Source organism: Oncorhynchus keta, chromosome 9, assembly GCF_023373465.1.
Source record: "Oncorhynchus keta strain PuntledgeMale-10-30-2019 chromosome 9, Oket_V2, whole genome shotgun sequence".
Lineage (NCBI taxonomy): Eukaryota > Metazoa > Chordata > Actinopteri > Salmoniformes > Salmonidae > Oncorhynchus > Oncorhynchus keta.
The window spans coordinates 6,341,618-6,359,738 of NC_068429.1; the positions used below are offsets into that span (position 1 = coordinate 6,341,618).

The window sequence follows — 18,121 nt, forward strand, 5'->3', positions numbered from 1 at the left end:
GGTGATGGATAGAGACACAGTCTACAGGAGGTATAAGGCCTCTGGTGACTGACTCAGAATGAAGGGTGATGGAGACACAGTCTACTGGAGGTAGACAGTCTACAGCAGGACCTTTTCTGTTATGGATCAGATACTAGCTAATGTTTGACTCCTGTCTCACCACAGCAGGGTCTTTTCTGTTATGGATCAGATACTAGCTAATGTTTGACTCCTGTCTCACCACAGCAGGGCCTTTTCTGTTATGGATCAGATACTAGCTAATGTTTGACTCCTACCTTTTCTTCCATGGTATCAGTTAGTATTTTCCCTATTCCAGCTGTGAGTGAATTAGCGGACAGGATATTGTGTTATAAAAGCAAGCGGTCTTTACTCTTTCCACTGCTCACCTGTTAAAAGGAAGATGTATGAAATGTAACAGCTAATGAAAACAACAAGAGTCCCAGAGTAAAGGTTTCAGACAGACAGCATCGTTACCTGCTCATGCCCTCTGTCCCACTGTGAGAGTAGGGTTCAAGTTGCCCCTAAGAGCCTTGACGCTGATCTTGGATCAGTTTTTGTTTTTGGTTACGGTTAGGATTGGGGGCAGGGGGAAGCTGATCCTAGATCTGTACCGAGCGGAAACGCTCACCACGGAGCCCCACCGTGCCTGTGATGAAACCACTGCTGTTAAAGAGACCTGGGGAGTATCCTGCCTCTAGCACGACTGCAGAGCAAGGCAGGAGTTCAGTGAACAGGAACCGGCCACAACCAGAGAGACGTTGTCTAACTCCTAGTACCTTGACCCACTCTGGGAGTGTTAAAGAGCTGATCTCACGCTCAGAGAACAGAGAATGGCTCATCAGTTCCGTCAGGAGCGGATGCCTGCCTGAAGACACTAACCGGCCAATCAAGATGTCTACAGCCAGGACTGGCCAATCAGACCTCCCTGTCCAACACAAAACACTCCCAGTAGTACCACAGTACAGATGTCCACAGCCAGGACTGGCCAATCGGAGACTGAGAAGACAGTGGTCAAGTCCACCTCCCAGTCCCAGTCCAACCCAGTCCAACCCAGTCCAACCCAGCTTGAGGGGGCTGAAGACATTCTCCTCTCACCCCAGCATTACTTCAGACAGTCATTCCCAGAAGAGCCAGGGACAGAGACAGAGCCAGGGGACAGAGACAGGGGACAGAGCCAGGGGACAGAGACAGGGGACAGAGCCAGGGGACAGAGACAGGGGACAGAGCCAGGGGACAGAGCCAGGGGACAGAGACAGGGGACAGAGCCATGGGACAGAGACAGAGCCAGGGGACAGAGCCAGGGGACAGAGCCAGGGGACAGAGACAGAGCCAGGGGACAGAGACAGAGACAGGGGACAGAGACAGAGCCCGGGGACAGAGCCAGGGGACAGAGCCAGGGACAGAGCCAGGGGACAGAGACAGGGCCAGGGACAGAGCCAGGGGACAGAGACAGAGACAGGGGACAGAGTCAGGGACAGAGCTAGGGGACAGAGACAGGGGACAGAGACAGGGGACAGAGTCAGGGGACAGAGACAGAGCCAGAGAAAGAGCCAGGGGACAGAGACGGGGGACAGAGACAGGGGACAGAGTCAGGGGACAGAGACAGGGGACAGAGTCAGGGGACAGAGCCAGGGGACAGAGACAGAGCCAGGGGACAGAGTCAGGGGACAGAGACAGGGGACAGAGTCAGGGGACAGAGCCAGGGGACAGAGCCAGGGACAGAGACAGAGCCAGGGGACAGAGCCAGGGACAGAGACAGAGCCAGGGACAGAGACAGAGCTAGGGACAGAGCCAGGGACAGAGACAGAGCCAGGGGACAGAGCCAGGGGACAGAGACAGGGACAGAGACAGGGACAGAGACAGGGGACAGAGCCAGGGGACAGAGCCAGGGGACAGAGCCAGGGACAGAGACAGAGCCAGGGGACAGAGCCGGGGACAGAGACAGGGACAGAGACAGAGCCAGGGGACAGAGCCAGGGGACAGAGACAGGGGACAGAGCCAGGGACAGAGCCAGGGACAGAGACAGAGCCAGGGGACAGAGCCAGGGACAGAGACAGAGCCAGGGGACAGAGACGGGGACAGAGCCAGGGGACAGAGACAGAGCCAGGGGACAGAGCCGGGGACAGAGCCAGGGACAGAGACAGAGCCAGGGGACAGAGCCGGGGACAGAGACAGAGCCAGGGACAGAGCCAGGGACAGAGACAGAGCCAGGGGACAGAGCCGGGGGACAGAGACAGAGCCAGGGGACAGAGCCGGGGACAGAGACAGAGCCAGGGGACAGAGCCGGGGACAGAGACAGAGCCAGGGGACAGAGCCGGGGACAGAGACAGAGCCAGGGGACAGAGCCGGGGACAGAGACAGAGCCAGGGGACAGAGCCGGGGACAGAGACAGAGCCAGGGGACAGAGCCGGGGACAGAGACAGAGCCAGGGGACAGAGACGGGGACAGAGCCAGGGACAGAGACAGGGACAGAGACAGTGTCGACGAAAGCAGTCAATAAATGATTGCATGTGCATCTAACCCCAATGTACCGACTCAAACTAATGGCTTGATCCTAACCACAGCTTATTCAGTGGCTTCTGCCTTTCTGTGTGAGAAGCTGTCGGCTGTTAATGATGTTGTTACCAGTCTGCTGTATGAGGATGCCACACTGACCTTCACATCACAGCCTTGCATGTCTGTTCAGCGTAATTCACTGGTTGATTTGCACATGATACGATCTCAGATCTCTTAACATACGGCACCTTCAAACGCTCCCTGTGCAGTGCTCCTCTCTCTGTCTTTCTCTCTCTTTCTTCCCTCTCTCTCTGTCTTTCTCTCTCTTTCTTCCCTCTCTCTGTCTCTCTCTCTCTCTCTCTTTCCTCTCTCTCTCTTTCTTCCCTCTCTCTCTGTCTTTCTCTCTCTTTCTTCCCTCTCTCTCTTCCGCTCTCTAACCCCCTCTCTCTCTTTCCTCTCTCTCTCTTTCTTCCCTCTCTCTCTGTCTTTCTCTCTCTTTCTTCCCTCTCTCTCTGTCTTTCTCTCTCTTTCTTCCCTCTCTCTCTTCCCCTCTCCACCCCCCCTCTCTCTTTCCTCTCTCTCTTTCCTCTCTCTCTCTCTCTCTCTGTCTTTCTCTCTCTTTCTTCCCTCTCTCTCTTTCTTTCTCTCTCTTTCTTCCCTCTCTCTCTTCCACTCTCTACCCCCCCCTCTCTCTTTCCTCTCTCTCTTTCCTCTCTCTCTCTCTCTCTCTCTCTCTCTCTCTCTCTCTCTCTCTCTCTCTCTCTCTCTCTCTCTCTCTCTCTCTCACCCCCCCCTCTCTCTCCATCCCTCCAGCCATACATTTAATATCTTCTTCTCCTCCAGGAATCAGACTTTGATCCCAACAAGCAGCCCGAAAGTCCCCCGTCTGAGAACGAGCCCTCCAATCCTGTCAAAGTCCGCCAGAACCCCAAATATCAGCTGTTCCTGGATGGAGACACGATTGGGAACGGATCCAGGGATACGAATGGAACGTCTGGGAGAGAGAACGGGAACGGGAGAGAACCCAGGAACAGTTCCCGTTTGGACAGCGCTAGCTCCAGATTCGGGCCAAACTTCCGCGGGTCCCTGGAATCGCTTGCCTCTCGGGACTGGGACACCATGTCAGACAGGGTGAAGGCTCGGGGGGGCTAGGGATCACTTAGGGCTGGTACTGGGGACAGGGGAATCACACAGGGCTGGGGACCAATAACAGGTCTGGTGCTTGGGCCTGCAGGGGCCAGGGGATTCATTCAGGGGTGGTGGTTGTGGCCAGTACTGCTAGGGGCCAGGAGAATCAGACATGGCCCAAGGGACAGGATTAGGGCTGGGGCTTGGGCCTTCAGGGGCCAGTTCTGCCAAGGACCACCAGGGGCCGAGATGGGGGAATGGGGGCCAGGGGAACGACCTGTTGTCCACCCACTCTAACTAAACTGATCAGCACCAGATGCTGTCTGTAGACTTAAGCAGATCAGCAAATGTCTGTCTGCTCCAACTGCTGTACTGTAGGAGCATGGTGTGACCCACCTTAGACCTGGGCTTTATGATGCAGCGCCACCTACTGGTGTACAACAGGCGTTACAATAATATCAATATTAAAATCAATATTGGAATCGACCGTAATGTTAAAAGACAACATTTTTTAGAACGTGAATGTTTTTATTTATGTGTTTTAATCAATGTACTGTTTCTGTGTGTTGTCTAGGTGGGAGGTTTTGAGAGTCCTCCCAGGGTGTTCAACAGTCCCTACGCTACAGCGGCTTCCACGGACTACAACCCTGGAATGAACCGGATGTCAGAGCAAAAGGTAAGACACTCAGCAAAATGGGATTATTATTATGATACACAAACAAATGTTTCGCCACTTGTCTTAGAGAGGAAAGAGTGATGATATTATTGCACACTTGCGAAAGTATTCACCCACCTTGGCATTTTTCCTATTTTGTTGCCTTTACAACCTGGAATTAAAATATATATTTTTTTTGGGGGGGGTTGTATCAGTTGATTTACACAACATACCTACCACTTCGAAGATACAACATATGTTTTAATGCAAAACAAACAAGAAATAAGATTTTTAAAAACTGAACATTTGAGCGTGCATAACTATTCACCCCCCAAAGGCAATACTTTGTAGAGACACCTTATGCAGCAATTACAGCTGCAAGTCTCTTGGGTATGTCTCTAGAAGCTTGGCACATCTAGCCACTGGGATTTTTGCTCTTTCTTCAAGGGAAAACTGCTCCAGCTCCTTCAAGTTGGATGGGTTCTGCTGGTGTACAGCAATCTTTAAGTCATACCACAGATTCTCAATTGGATTGGAGGTCTGGGCTTTGACTAGGCCATTCCAAGACATTTAAATGTTCCCCTTAAACCACTCAAGTGTTGGTTCAGCAGTATGCTTAGGGTCATTGTCGTGCTGGAAGGTGAACCTCCGTCCCAGACTCAAATCTCTGGAAGACTGAAATAGGTTTTCCCTCAAGAATTTCCCTGTATTTATAGCGCCATCCATCATTCCTTCCATTCTGACCCGTTTCCCAGTCCCTGCCGATGGAAAAACATCCCCACAGCATGATGCTGCCTCCACCATGCTTCACGGCTGGGGATGGTGTTCTCGGGGTGATGCGAGGTGTTGTGTTTGCGCCAGACATAGCGTTTTCCTTGATGGCCAAAAAGCTCAATTTTAGTCTCATCTGACCAGAGTACCTTCTTCCATATGTTTGGGGAGTCTCCCACATGCCTTTTGGTAAAACACAAAACGTGTTTGCTTATTTTTTTCTTTAAGCAATGGCTTTTTTTCCGGCCACACTTCCATAAAGCCCAGCTCTGTGGAGTGTACAGTGTAAAGGGGTCCTATGGACAGATACTCCAATCTCCGATATGGAGCTTTGTAGCTCCTTCAGGGTTATCTTTGGTCTCTTTGTTGCCTCTCTGATTAATGCCCACCTTGCCTGGTCCGTTTTGGTGCGTTTTGGTGTGCGGCCCTCCCTTGGCAGGTTGATTATGGTGCCATATTCTTTCAATTTTTTAAATAATGGATTTAATGGTGCTCTGTGGGATGTTCAAAGTTTTGGATATTGTTTTATAACCCAACCCTGGTCTGGACTTCTCCACAGCTTTGTCCCTGATCTGTTTGGAGACCTACCTGATCTCCTTGGTCTTCATGGTGCCATTTACTTAGTGGTGTTGTCCCTGATCTGTTTGGAGAGCTCCCTGGTCTTCATGGTGCCATTTACTTAGTGGTGTTGTCCCTGATCTGTTTGGAGAGCTCCCTGGTCTTCATGGTGCCATTTACTTAGTGGTGTTGTCCCTGATCTGTTTGGAGAGCTCCTTGGTCTTCATGTTGCCATTTACTTAGTGGTGTTGTCCCTGATCTGTTTGGAGAGCTCCTTGGTCTTCATGTTGCCATTTACTTAGTGGTGTTGTCCCTGATCTGTTTGGAGAGCTCCTTGGTCTTCATGTTGCCATTTACTTAGTGGTGTTGTCCCTGATCTGTTTGGAGAGCTCCTTGGTCTTCATGTTGCCATTTACTTAGTGGTGTTGTCCCTGATCTGTTTGGAGAGCTCCTTGGTCTTCATGGTGCCATTTACTTAGTGGTGTTGTCCCTGATCTGTTTGGAGAGCTCCTTGGTCTTCATGGTGCCATTTACTTAGTGGTGTTGTCCCTGATCTGTTTGGAGAGCTCCTTGGTCTTCATGGTGCCATTTACTTAGTGGTGTTGTCCCTGATCTGTTTGGAGAGCTCCCTGGTCTTCATGGTGCCATTTACTTAGTGGTGTTGTCCCTGATCTGTTTGGAGAGCTCCCTGGTCTTCATGGTGCCATTTACTTAGTGGTGTTGCAGACTCTGGGGCCTTTCTGAACAGCTATATACATACTGAGATCATGTGACACTTAGATTGCACTCAGGTGGACTTTATTTAACTAATTATGTGACTTCTGAAGGTAATTGGTTGCACCAGATCTTATTTAGGGGCTTCATAACAAAGGGGGTGAATACATATACACGCACCACTTTTCTGTTAAGAATTTTTATTTTTTATAATAAACAAGTTCATTTTTTAATTTCACTTCACCAATTTTGACTATTTTCTGTGTTTGTCCATTACATGAAATCCCAATAAAAATCCATTTAAATTACAGGTTGTAAGGCAACAAAGTAGGAAAAACCCCAAGGGGGATGAATACTTTTGCAAGGCGCTGAATATGATTGTAAATCCCATCTCCCCTCTCCCTCCCTCTCCCCTTTCCCTCTCGGCTCCCTCCCTCTCCCCTCTCCCTGGTCTATCCATCCATCTCCCCTCCTCTCTCCCTGTTCTCTACCTTCCCCTCCCTTCTCTGTTCTCTCACCTTCCCCTCCCCTCTCCCTGTTGGCTCCCTCCACCTCACCTCTCCCTGTTCTCTCCCTTCCTTTCCCCTCTCCCTGTTCTCTCCCTTCCTTCCCCTCCCTCTCCCTTCCCCTCCCCTCTCCCTGTTCTCTCCCTTCCTTTCCCCTCTCCCTGTTCTCTCCCTTCCCTTCCCCTCCCCTCTCCCTGTTCTCTCCCTCCCCTCTCCCTGTTCTCTCCCTTCCCCCTGTTCTCTCCCTCCCCTCTCCCTGTTCTCTCCCTTCCCCCTGTTCTCTCCCTCCCCTCCCCTGTTCTCTCCCTTCCTTTCCCCTGTTCTCTCCCTTCCTTTCCCCTCCCCTCCCCCTCTTCTCTCCCTCCCCTCCCCCTGTTCTCTCCTTCCCTTCCCTCCCCTGTTCTCTCCCTTCCCTTCCCTCCCTCTCCCTGTTCTCTCCCTTCCTTTCCCCTCCCCTCCCCCTGTTCTCTCCCTCCCCTCTCCCTGTTCTCTCCCTCCCCTCTCCCTGTTCTCTCCTTCCTTTCCCCTCCCCTCTCCTGCCCCTCCCCTCTCCCTGTTCTCTCCCTCCCCTCTCCCTGTTCTCTCCCTTCCTCCTGTTCTCTCCCTCCCCTCTCCCTGTTCTCTCCCTCCCCTCTCCCTGTTCTCTCCCTTCCTCCTGTTCTCTCCCTCCCCTCTCCCTGTTCTCTCCCTTCCCCGTTCTCTCCCTCCCTCCCTGTTCTCTCCCTCCCCTCCCTGTTCTCTCCCTTCCCCTCCCCTCTCCCTGTTCTCTCCCTTCCTTTCCCCTCCCCTCCCCCTGTTCTCTCCCTCCCCTCTCCCTGTTCTCTCCCTTCCTTTCCCCTCCCCCCTGTTCTCTCCCTCCCCTCCCCCTGTTCTCTCCCTTCCCTTCCCCTCCCCTGTTCTCTCCTTCCCTTCCCCTCCCCTCCCCCTGTTCTCTCCCTCCCCTCTCCCTGTTCTCTCCCTTCCTTTCCCCTTCCCTCCCCCTGTTCTCTCCCTCCCCTCTCCCTGTTCTCTCCCTTCCTTTCCCTCCCCTCCCCCCTGTTCTCTCCCTTCCCCCTGTTCTCTCCCTCCCCTCCCTGTTCTCTCCCTTCCCCCTGTTCTCTCCCTCCCCTCCTTGTTCTCTCCCTTCCCCCTGTTCTCTCCCTCCCCTGTTCTCTCCCTTCCCCCTGTTCTCTCCCTTCCCCTGTTCTCTCCCTCCCCTCCTTGTTCTCTCCCTTCCCCCTGTTCTCTCCCTCCCCTGTTATCTCCCTCCCCTCCCTGTTCTCTCCCTTCCCCCTGTTCTCTCCCTCCCCTCCCTGTTCTCTCCTTCCTTCCCCTCTCCCTGTTCTCTCCCTCCCCTCCCTGTTCTCTCCCTTCCCCCTGTTCTCTCCCTCCCCTCCCTGTTCTCTCTCTTCCCTTCCCCTCTCCCTGTTGCCTCCCTTCTCCTCCCCTCTCCCTGTTCTCTCCCTTCCCTTCCCCTCTCCCTGTTCTCTCCCTCCCCTCTCCCTGTTCTCTCCTTCCCCTGTTCTCTCCCTCCCCTCTCCCTGTTCTCTCCCTCCCCTCTCCTGTTCTCTCCCTCCCCTCTCCCTGTTCTCTCCCTCCCCTCTCCCTGTTCTCTCCTTCCCCCTGTTCGCTCCCCCCCCTCCCTGTTCTCTCCCTCCCCTCTCCCTGTTCTCTCCATCCCTTCCCCCTGTTCTCTCCCTCCCCTCTCCCCTGTTCTCTCCCTCCCCTCTCCCTGTTCTCTCCCTCCCCTCTCCCTGTTCTCTCCCTCCCTCTCCCTGTTCTCTCCTTCCCCTGTTCTCTCCCTCCCTCCCTGTTCTCTCCCTCCCTCCCTGTTCTCTCCCTTCCCTCTCCCTCTCCCTTCATTTCCCCTCCCTCCCCCTGTTCTCTCCTCCCCTCCCCTGTTCTCTCCCTCCCTCTCCCTGTTCTCTCCTTCCCCCCCCCTGTTCTCTCCCTCCCCTCCCCTGTTCTCTCCCTTCCTTCCCCCCCTGTTCTCTCCCTTCCCTTCCCCTCCCTCCCTGTTCTCTCCCTCCCCTCTCCCTGTTCTCTCCATTCCCCCTGTTCTCTCCCTCCCCTCTCCCTGTTCTCTCCGTTCCCCCTGTTCTCTCCCTCCCCTCTCCTGTTCTCTCCGTTCCCCTGTTCTCTCCCTCCCTCCCTGTTCTCTCCGTTCCCCCTGTTCTCTCCCTCCCCTCTCCCTGTTCTCTCCGTTCCCCTGTTCTCTCCATCCCATCTCCCTGTTCTCTCCGTTCCCCCTGTTCTCTCCCTCCCCTCTCCCTGTTCTCTCCGTTCCCCTGTTCTCTCCCTCCCTCTCCTGTTCTCTCCGTTCCCCCTGTTCTCTCCCTCCCCTCTCCCTGTTCTCTCCCTTCCCCCTGTTCTCTCCCTCCCCTCTCCCTGTTCTCTCCGTTCCCCCTGTTCTCTCCCTCCCCTCTCCCTGTTCTCTCCGTTCCCCCTGTTCTCTCCCTCCCCTCTCCCTGTTCTCTCCGTTCCCCCTGTTCTCTCCCTCCCCTCTCCCTGTTCTCTCCGTTCCCCCTGTTCTCTCCCTCCCCTCTCCCTGTTCTCTCCCTTCCCCCTGTTCTCTCCCTCCCCTCTCCCCGTTCTCTCCCTCTCCCTCCCTCTCCCTGTTCTCTCCGTTCCCCCTGTTCTCTCCCTCCCCTCTCCCTGTTCTCTCCATTCCCCCTGTTCTCTCCCTCCCTCTCCCTGTTCTCTCCCTTCCCCCTGTTCTCTCCCTCCCCTCTCCCTGTTCTCTCCGTTCCCCTGTTCTCTCCCTCCCCTCTCCCTGTTCTCTCCTCCCCTGTTCTCTCCCCTCTGTGTTCTCTCCGTTCCCCTGTTCTCTCCCTCCCCTCTCCCTGTTCTCTCCCTCCCCCCTGTTCTCTCCCTCCCCCTCTCCCTGTTCTCTCCTCCCCTCCTGTTCTCCCCCCCCTGTTCTCTCCCTCCCTGTTCTCTCTCTTCCTTCCCCTCTCCCTGTTCTCCCTCTCCTCCCCCTGTTCTCTCCCTCCCCTCTCCCTGTTCTCTCCCTCCCCTCCCCTGTTCTCTCCCTCCCCTCTCCCTGTTCTCTCCCTCCCCTCTCTTGTTCTCTCCCTTCCCTGTTCTCTCCTCCCCCTGTTCTCTCCCCCCTCTCCCTGTTCTCTCCCTTCCCTGTTCTCTCCCTCCCCCTGTTCTCTCCCTCCCCTCTCCCTGTTCTCTCCCTCCCTTCCCCTGTTCTCTCCCTCCCCTCTCCCTGTTCTCTCCTTCCCCCTGTTCTCTCCCTCTCTCCCTCCCCTGTTCTCTCCCCTCCCCTCTCCTGTTCTCTCATTCCCCCCTCCCCTGTTCTCTCCCTCCCCTCTCCCTGTTCTCTCCCTCCCCTCTCCTGTTCTCTCCCTCCCCCTGTTCTCTCCCTCCCCTCCCCTGTTCTCTCCCTTCTCCCTTCCCTTCCCCTCCCCTCCCCTGTTCTCTCCCTCCCTCCCTGTTCTCTCCATTCCCCTGTTCTCTCCCTCCCCTCTCCCTGTTCTCTCCATTCCCCCTGTTCTCTCCTCCCCTCTCCCTGTTCTCTCCGTTCCCCTGTTCTCTCCTCCTCCCTGTTCTCTCTTCCCCCTGTTCTCTCCCTCCCCTCCCTGTTCTCTCCCCCTGTTCTCTCCCTCTCCCTCTCCCCCTGTTCTCTCCCTCCCCTCCCTGTTCTCTCCCCCCCTGTTCTCTCCCTCCCCTCTCCTGTTCTCTCCTTCCCCTGTTCTCTCCCTCCCCTCTCCCTGTTCTCTCCCTTCCCCTGTTCTCTCCCTCCCCTCTCTCCCTGTTCTCTCCGTTCCCCTCTCTCCCTCCCCTCCCTGTTCTCTCCGTTCCCCTGTTCTCTCCCTCCCCTCTCCCTGTTCTCTCTGTTCTCTCCCTCCTCTCCCTCTTCCCCTGTTCTCTCCCTCCCCTCTCCCTGTTCTCTCCCTCTCCCTCCCCTCTCCCTGTTCTCTCCCTTCCCCCTGTTCCCCTCTCCTGTTCTCTCCATTCCCCTGTTCTCTCCCTCCCCTCTCCCTGTTCTCTCCTTCCCCCTGTTCTCTCCCTCCCCTCTCCCTGTTCTCTCCGTTCCCCCTGTTCTCTCCCTCCCCTCTCCCTGTTCTCTCCGTTCCCCCTGTTCTCTCCCTCCCCTCTCCCTGTTCTCTCCGTTCCCCCTGTTCTCTCCTCCCCTCTCCCTGTTCTCTCCATTCCCCCTGTTCTCTCCCTCCCCTCTCCTGTTCTCTCCCTTCCCCCTGTTCTCTCCCTCCCTCTCCCTGTTCTCCCCTCTCCCTGTTCTCTCCGTTCCCCCTGTTCCCCCTCCCCTCTCCCTGTTCTCTCCTTCCCCCTGTTCTCTCCTCCCCTCCTGTTCTCTCCCCCCCTGTTCTCTCCCTCCCCTCTCCCCGTTCTCTCCGTTCCCCCTGTTCTCTCCCTCCCCTCTCCCTGTTCTCTCCGTTCCCCCTGTTCTCTCCCTCCCCTCTCCTGTTCTCTCCATTCCCCCTGTTCTCCCCTCCCTCTCCTGTTCTCTCCCTTCCCCCCTGTTCTCCCCTCCCCTCTCCCTGTTCTCTCCGTTCCCCCTGTTCTCTCCTCCCCTCTCCCTGTTCTCTCCGTTCCCCCTGTTCTCTCCCTCCCCCTCTCCCTGTTCTCTCCCTCCCCCTCCCTGTTCTCTCCCTCCCCTCTCCTGTTCTCTCCCTTCCCCCTGTTCTCTCCTCTCCCTGTTCCTCCCTGTTCTCTCCCCCCTGTCCCTCTCTCCCTCCTTCCCTGTTCTCTCCTTCCCCTCTCCTGTTCCTCCCTGTTCTCTCCCTCCCCTCCCTGTTCTCTCCCTTCCCCCCTGTTCTCTCCCTCCCCTGTTCTCCCTGTTCTCTCTCCCCTCCCCTGTTCTCTCCCTCCCTGTCTCTCCCTGTTCTCTCCGTTCCCCCTGTTCTCCCCTCCCTGTTCTCTCCCTTATATTCCCCTCCACCCCTGTTCTCTCCTCCTCCCTCTCCTCCCTCCTGTTCTCTCCCTCCCCTCTCCTGTTCTCTCCTCCCCTCCCTGTTCTCTCCTTCCTTCCCCTCCCCTCCCCTGTTCTCTCCCTCCTCCCCTGTTCTCTCCTGTTCTCTCCGTTCCCCCTGTTCTCTCCTCCCCTCTCCCTGTTCTCTCCGTTCCCCTGTTCTCTCCTCCCCTCCCTGTTCTCTCCGTTCCCCTGTTCTCTCCTCCCCTCTCCCTGTTCTCTCCGTTCCCCTGTTCTCTCCCTCCCCTGTTCTCCCTGTTCTCTCCCTTCCCCCTGTTCTCTCTCCCTCCTCTCCCCTGTTCTCTCCGTTCCCCCTCTCCCTTCTCTCTCTCCCCTTCCCCTGTTCTCTCCTCCCCTCTTCTCTCCGTTCCCCCTGTTCTCTCCCTCCCTCTCCCTGTTCTCTCCCCTCCCTGTTCTCCCCTGTTCTCTCCCTCCCCTGTTCTCTCCGTTCCCCCTGTTCTCTCCCTCCCCTGTTCTCCCCGTTCTTCCCCCTGTTCTCTCCTCCCTCCCTGTTCTCTCCGTTCCCCCTGTTCTCTCCTCCCTCTCCTGTTCTCTCCATTCCCCCTGTTCTCTCCCTCCCCTCTCCCTGTTCTCTCCATTCCCCTGTTCCTCCCTCCCCTCCTGTTCTCTCCCCCCTGTTCTCTCCCTCCTCTCCTGTTCTCTCCTTCCCCTGTTCTCTCCCCCCCCTGTTCTCCCTGTTCTCTCCCCTCATCCCTGTTCCTCCCTGTTCTCTCCCTCCCCTCTCCTGTTCTCTCCATTCCCCCTGTTCTCTCCCTCCCCTCTCCCTGTTCTCTCCCTCTCCTGTTCTCTCCGTTCCCCTGTTCTCTCCCTCCCTCTCCCTGTTCTCTCCCTCCCTTCTCCCTGTTCTCTCCTCCCTCCCCTCTCCCTGTTCTCTCCTATTAGTTCCCCTCCCTGTTCTCTCCTCTCCCCTGTTCTCTCCCCCTCCCCTTTCTCTCTCCTTCCCCTCCCCTCCTGTTCTCTCCTTCCCCTTCCCTGTTCTCTCCTCCCCCTGTTCTCTCCCTCCCCTCCCTGTTCTCTCCCTTCCCCCTGTTCTCTCCCTCCCTCTCCCTGTTCTCCTCCCTTCCCTGTTCTCTCCCTCCCTTCCCCCTGTTCTCTCCTTTCTCTCCTTCCCCCTGTTCTCTCCTGTTCTCCTCTTTCCCCCCTGTTCTCTTCTTCCCCTGTTCTCTCTCCCTTTCTTCTCCCTCCCCTTCCCCTGTTCTTCCCTCCCTTCCCCTCTCTCCCTCTCCCCTGTTCTCTCCTCCCCTCCCCTGTTCTCTCCCTTCCCCCTGTTCTCTCCCTCCCTCCTGTTCTCTCCCCCTCTGTTCTCTCTGTTCTCTCCATCCCTTCCCCTAACATGTTCTGTCCCTTCCCCTGTTCTCCCTTCCCCTGTTCTCCCTTCCCCTGTTCTCTCCTTCCCCCTGTTCTCTCCTTCCCCTGTTCTCTCCTTCCCCTCTCTTCCCCTGTTCTCTCCCTTCCCCCTGTTCTCCCTCCTTCCCCTGTTCTCTCCCTCCTCTCCCTGTTCTCTCCCTCCCCTCCCTGTTCTCTCCCTCCCTCCCTGTTCTCTCCTTCCCCCTGTTCTCTCCCTTCCCCCTGTTCTCTCCTCCCCTGTTCTCTCCCATGCCCTTCATTTTCCCCCTGTTCTCTCCTTCCCCCTGTTCTCTCCCTTCCCTGTTCTCCCTTCCCCCTGTTCTCTCCTTCCCTGTTCTCTCCTTCCCCCTGTTCTCTCCTTCCCCCTTCTCCCCTTCCCCCTGTTCTCTCCCTCCCCTGTTCCCTCCCTTCCCCTGTTCTCTCCTTCCCCTGTTCTCTCTCCCCCCCTGTTCTCTCTCTTCCCCCTCTCTCACTTCCCCTGTTCTCTCTCCCTGTTCTCTCCCTCCCCTTGTTCTCTCCTCTCCCTGTTCTCTCCCTTCCCCCTGTTCTCTCCCTTCCCCTGTTCTCTCCTTCCCCTGTTCTCTCCGTTCCCTCTTCCCCCCTGTTCTCTCCTTCCCCCTGTTCTCTCCTTCCCCCTGTTCTCTCCCTTCCCCCTGTTCTCTCCTCCTCTCTCCCTGTTCTCTCCCTCCCTCTCTCTCTCCTCCCCTCTCCCTGTTCTCTCCCTCCCCTCTCCCTGTTCTCCCCCCCTGTTCTCTCCTTTCCCCTGTTCTCTCCCTTCCCCCTGTTCTCTCTCTTCCCCCTCTCCCTTCCCCTCTTCTCTTCCCCCTGTTCTCTCCCTTCCCCCTGTTCTCTCCCTTCCCCCTGTTCTCTCCATCCCATCTCCCTGTTCTCTCCCTTCCTCCCCCTGTTCTCTCCCTCCTCCCCTGTTCTCTCCTTCCCTTCCCCTCCCCTGTTCTCTCCTTCCTTCCTCTCCCCTGTTCTCTCCCTCCCTCTCCCTGTTCTCTCTCCATTCCCCCTGTTCTCTCCCCCTCTCCCTGTTCTCCTTCCCCCTGTTCTCTCTCCCCTCTCCTGTTCTCTCCCCCCTGTTCTCTCCCTCCCCTCTCTCCCTGTTCTCTCCGTTCCCTGTTCTCTCCCTCCCCTCTCCCTGTTCTCTCCGTTCCCCTGTTCTCTCCATCCCATCTCCCTGTTCTCTCCGTTCCCCTGTTCTCTCCCTCCCCTCTCCCTGTTCTCTCCGTTCCCCTGTTCTCTCCCTCCCCTCTCCCTGTTCTCTCCGTTCCCCTGTTCTCTCCCTCCCCTCTCCCTGTTCTCTCCCTTCCCCTCTCCCTCCCTCTCCCTGTTCTCTCCGTTCCCCCTGTTCTCTCCCTCCCCTCTCCCTGTTCTCTCCGTTCCCCCTGTTCTCTCCCTCCCCCTCTCCCTGTTCTCTCCTTCCCCTGTTCTCTCCCTCCCCTCTCCCTGTTCTCTCCAGTTCCTCCCCCCTCTCCCTGTTCTCTCCCTCCCCTCTCCCTGTTCTCTCCGTTCCCCCTGTTCTCTCCCTCCCCTCCCTGTTCTCTCCATTCCCCTGTTCTCTCCCTCCCCTCTCCCTGTTCTCTCCCTTCCCCCTGTTCTCTCCCTCCCCTCTCCCTGTTCTCTCCGTTCCCCCTGTTCTCTCCCTCCCCTCTCCCTGTTCTCTCCGTTCCCCCTGTTCTCTCCCTCCCCTCTCCCTGTTCTCTCCGTTCCCCCTGTTCTCTCCCTCCCCTCTCCCTGTTCTCTCCGTTCCCCCTGTTCTCTCCCTCCCCTCTCCCTGTTCTCTCCCTTCCCCCTGTTCTCTCCCTCCCCTCTCCCTGTTCTCTCCCTCCCCTCTCCCTGTTCTCTCCGTCCCCCTGTTCTCTCCCTCCCCTCTCCCTGTTCTCTCCCTTCCCCCTGTTCTCTCCCTCCCCTCTCCCTGTTCTCTCCCTTCCCCCTGTTCTCTCCCTCCCCTCTCCCTGTTCTCTCCCCCCTCCCTGTTCTCTCCCTTCCCCTGTTCTCTCCCTCCCCTCCCTGTTCTCTCCCTCCCCTCTCCCTGTTCTCTCCCTCCCCTCCCTGTTCTCTCCCTCCCCTCTCCCTGTTCTCTCCCTTCCCTTCCCCTCCCCTCCCCCTGTTCTCTCCCTCCCCTCTCCCTGTTCTCTCCGTTCCCCCTGTTCTCTCCTCCCCTCTCCCTGTTCTCTCCTTCCCCTGTTCTCTCCCTCCCCTCTCCCTGTTCTCTCCCTCCCCTCTCCCTGTTCTCTCCCTCCCCTCTCCCTGTTCTCTCCCTCCCCTCTCCCTGTTCTCTCCTTCCCCTGTTCTCTCCTTCCCCCTGTTCTCTCCTTCCCCTGTTCTCTCTCTTCCCCCTGTTCTCTCTCTTCCCCCTGTTCTCTCCCTTCCCCTGTTCTCTCTCTTCCCCCTGTTCTCTCCCTCCCCTCTCCCTGTTCTCTCCCTCCCCTCCCCTGTTCTCTCCCTCCCCTCTCCCTGTTCTCTCCCTCCCCTCTCCTGTTCTCTCCCTCCCCTGTTCTCTCCTTCCCCCTGTTCTCTCCCTTCCCCCTGTTCTCTCCTTCCCCTGTTCTCTCCTTTCCCCCTGTTCTCTCCCTTCCCCTGTTCTCTCCCTTCCCCCTGTTCTCTCCTTCCCCTGTTCTCTCCTTCCCCCTGTTCTCTCCTTCCCCTGTTCTCTCCCTTCCCCCTGTTCTCTCCCTTCCCCCTGTTCTCTCCCCTTCCCCCTGTTCTCTCCCTTCCCCTGTTCTCTCCCTTCCCCCTGTTCTCTCCCTCTCCCTGTTCTCTCCCTCCCCTCTCCTGTTCTCTCCCTCCCCTCTCCCTGTTCTCTCCCTCCCCTCTCCCTGTTCTCTCCCTTCCCCCTGTTCTCTCCCTTCCCCCCTGTTCCCCCTGTTCTCTCCCTTCCCCCTGTTCTCTCCCTTCCCCCTGTTCTCTCCTTCCCCCTGTTCTCTCCCTTCCCCCTGTTCTCTCCCTTCCCCCTGTTCTCTCCCTTCCCCCTGTTCTCTCCCTTCCCCCTGTTCTCTCCCTTCCCCCTGTTCTCTCCCTTCCCCCTGTTCTCTCTCTTCCCCCTGTTCTCTCCCTTCCCCTGTTCTCTCCTTCCCCCTGTTCTCTCCTTCCCCTGTTCTCTCCTTCCCCCTGTTCTCTCCCTTCCCCTGTTCTCTCTCTTCCCCCTGTTCTCTCTCTTCCCCCTGTTCTCTCCCTTCCCCTGTTCTCTCCCTTCCCCCTGTTCTCTCCCTCTCCCTGTTCTCTCCCTTCCCCTGTTCTCTCCCTTCCCCCTGTTCTCTCCCTTCCCCCTGTTCTCTCCCTTCCCCCTGTTCTCTCTCTTCCCCTGTTCTCTCTCTTCCCCTGTTCTCTCTCCTTCCCCTGTTCTCTCCTTCCCCCTGTTCTCTCCCTCCCCTCTCCCTGTTCTCTCCCTCCCCTCTCCCTGTTCTCTCCCTCCCCTCTCCCTGTTCTCTCCCTCCCTCTCCCTGTTCTCTCCTCCCCCTGTTCTCTCCTTCCCCCTGTTCTCTCCCTTCCCCCTGTTCTCTCTCTTCCCCCTGTTCTCTCCCTTCCCCCTGTTCTCTCCCTTCCCCCTGTTCTCTCCTTCCCCCTGTTCTCTCCTTCCCCTGTTCTCTCCTTCCCCCTGTTCTCTCCCTTCCCCCTGTTCTCTCTCTTCCCCTGTTCTCTCCCTCCCCTGTTCTCTCTCTTCCCCCTGTTCTCTCCCTTCCCCCTGTTCTCTCCCTTCCCCTGTTCTCTCCCTTCCCCTGTTCTCTCCCTTCCCCCTGTTCTCTCCCTTCCCCCTGTTCTCTCCCTTCCCCTGTTCTCTCCTTCCCCCTGTTCTCTCCCTTCCCCCTGTTCTCTCCCTTCCCTTCCCCTCTCACTGTTCTCTCCCTTCCCCCTGTTCTCTCTCTTCCCCCTGTTCTCTCCCGTCCCCCTGTTCTCTCCCTTCCCCCTGTTCTCTCCCTCCCCTCCCTGTTCTCTCCTCCCCTCCCTGTTCTCTCCCTCCCCTCCCTGTTCTCTCTCTTCCCTTCCCCTCTCCCTGTTGCCTCCCTTCCCCTCCCCCCTCCCGGTTCTCTCCCTCCCCTCCCTGTTCTCTCTCTTCCCCTGTTCTCTCCCTTCCCCCTGTTCTCTCCCTTCCCCCTGTTCTCTCCCTCCCCTCCCTGTTCTCTCCCTCCCCTCCCTGTTCTCTCCCTTCCCTTCCCCTCTCCCTGTTCTCTCCCTTCCCCTCCCCTCTCCCTGTTCTCTCCCTTCCCTTCCCCTCCCCTCTCCCTGTTACCTCCGTTCCCCTCCCCTCTTCTTTTCTCTCTCTGCATAAGATGCAGGAGGTGATGTCTCCAGCCACGTCAGAGCTGAACCTGTTCAACAGCTACAACAGCAGAAGTAGCAGCCCTGTGCTCTCCTTCACCTCGGCTGCGACCTCCTCACGTGCACGCTTCTCAACCTTCGACTCTCTCAGGAGGCGGGACCAGCCGGTGAGTGGGCGGAGTGATTATACAGGGTTAAATAACAACCATCTCAGTAACATATTTGTATGTCTTTTGACACATTATAAAGGCTCATAATATATCTAATAGCGGTACTGCTATAGTGTACATCTGTATGACTGAGCCCTGGGTCTTCCAGGTGATGCCAAGCCAACTCCCCATGCGGTCCACAGCGTCGCCTGTTGCTATGCCCAACAAGAGAGACTACATCGAGGAGCTGACCAGACAGATGGATGCCTGTCAGAAGGTGCAGTATGAAGACTCTCGCTCGCTCACTCTCTCAGTCAGTCAGTCAGTCAGTCACTCACTCACTCACTCACTCACTCACTCACTCACTCACTCACTCACTCACTCACTCACTCACTCACTCACTCACTCACTCACTCACTCACTCACACTCTGTCTCTCTCACTCCGTGTCCCCCTTCCTTCCACAGAGGAACCAGTTCCTGGAGGCAGAGAGCATAGAGATGGACAAGGAGAGGAACCAGATCAGGTTGGAGATGAGAGGCCTGTTGGTGAACAACGAGGACCTTCTCAGAACCAACAGTACCCTGCAGGTG

General features: G+C 56.9%; 2 protein-coding genes across 70 annotated transcripts in view; both read left to right on the plus strand.

Annotated features, from left to right (window-relative positions):
- LOC127931674 (uncharacterized) overlaps positions 1-3,305 on the plus strand; it is a 5,497-nt gene extending 2,192 nt beyond the window's left edge. For all 23 annotated transcript variants that reach the window (XM_052524984.1, XM_052524992.1, XM_052524993.1 and 20 more), the window contains one exon: positions 1-3,305. This exon is cut by the window's left edge. In XM_052524984.1, the coding sequence (XP_052380944.1) occupies positions 652-2,520 (1,869 nt within the window). In that variant the 5' untranslated portion in view covers positions 1-651 and the 3' untranslated portion in view covers positions 2,521-3,305.
- LOC118381220 (cingulin-like protein 1) overlaps positions 1-18,121 on the plus strand; it is a 93,751-nt gene that overhangs the window by 63,244 nt on the left and 12,386 nt on the right. For 46 of the 47 annotated variants that reach the window (XM_052524941.1, XM_052524937.1, XM_052524947.1 and 43 more), the window contains 5 exons: positions 3,340-3,627; positions 4,199-4,300; positions 17,392-17,547; positions 17,699-17,806; positions 17,996-18,118. In XM_052524941.1, the coding sequence (XP_052380901.1) occupies positions 3,340-3,627; positions 4,199-4,300; positions 17,392-17,547; positions 17,699-17,806; positions 17,996-18,118 (777 nt within the window). The remainder of the gene's footprint in view (positions 1-3,339; positions 3,628-4,198; positions 4,301-17,391; positions 17,548-17,698; positions 17,807-17,995; positions 18,119-18,121) is intronic. The other variant, XM_052524983.1, reaches the window with a different exon arrangement.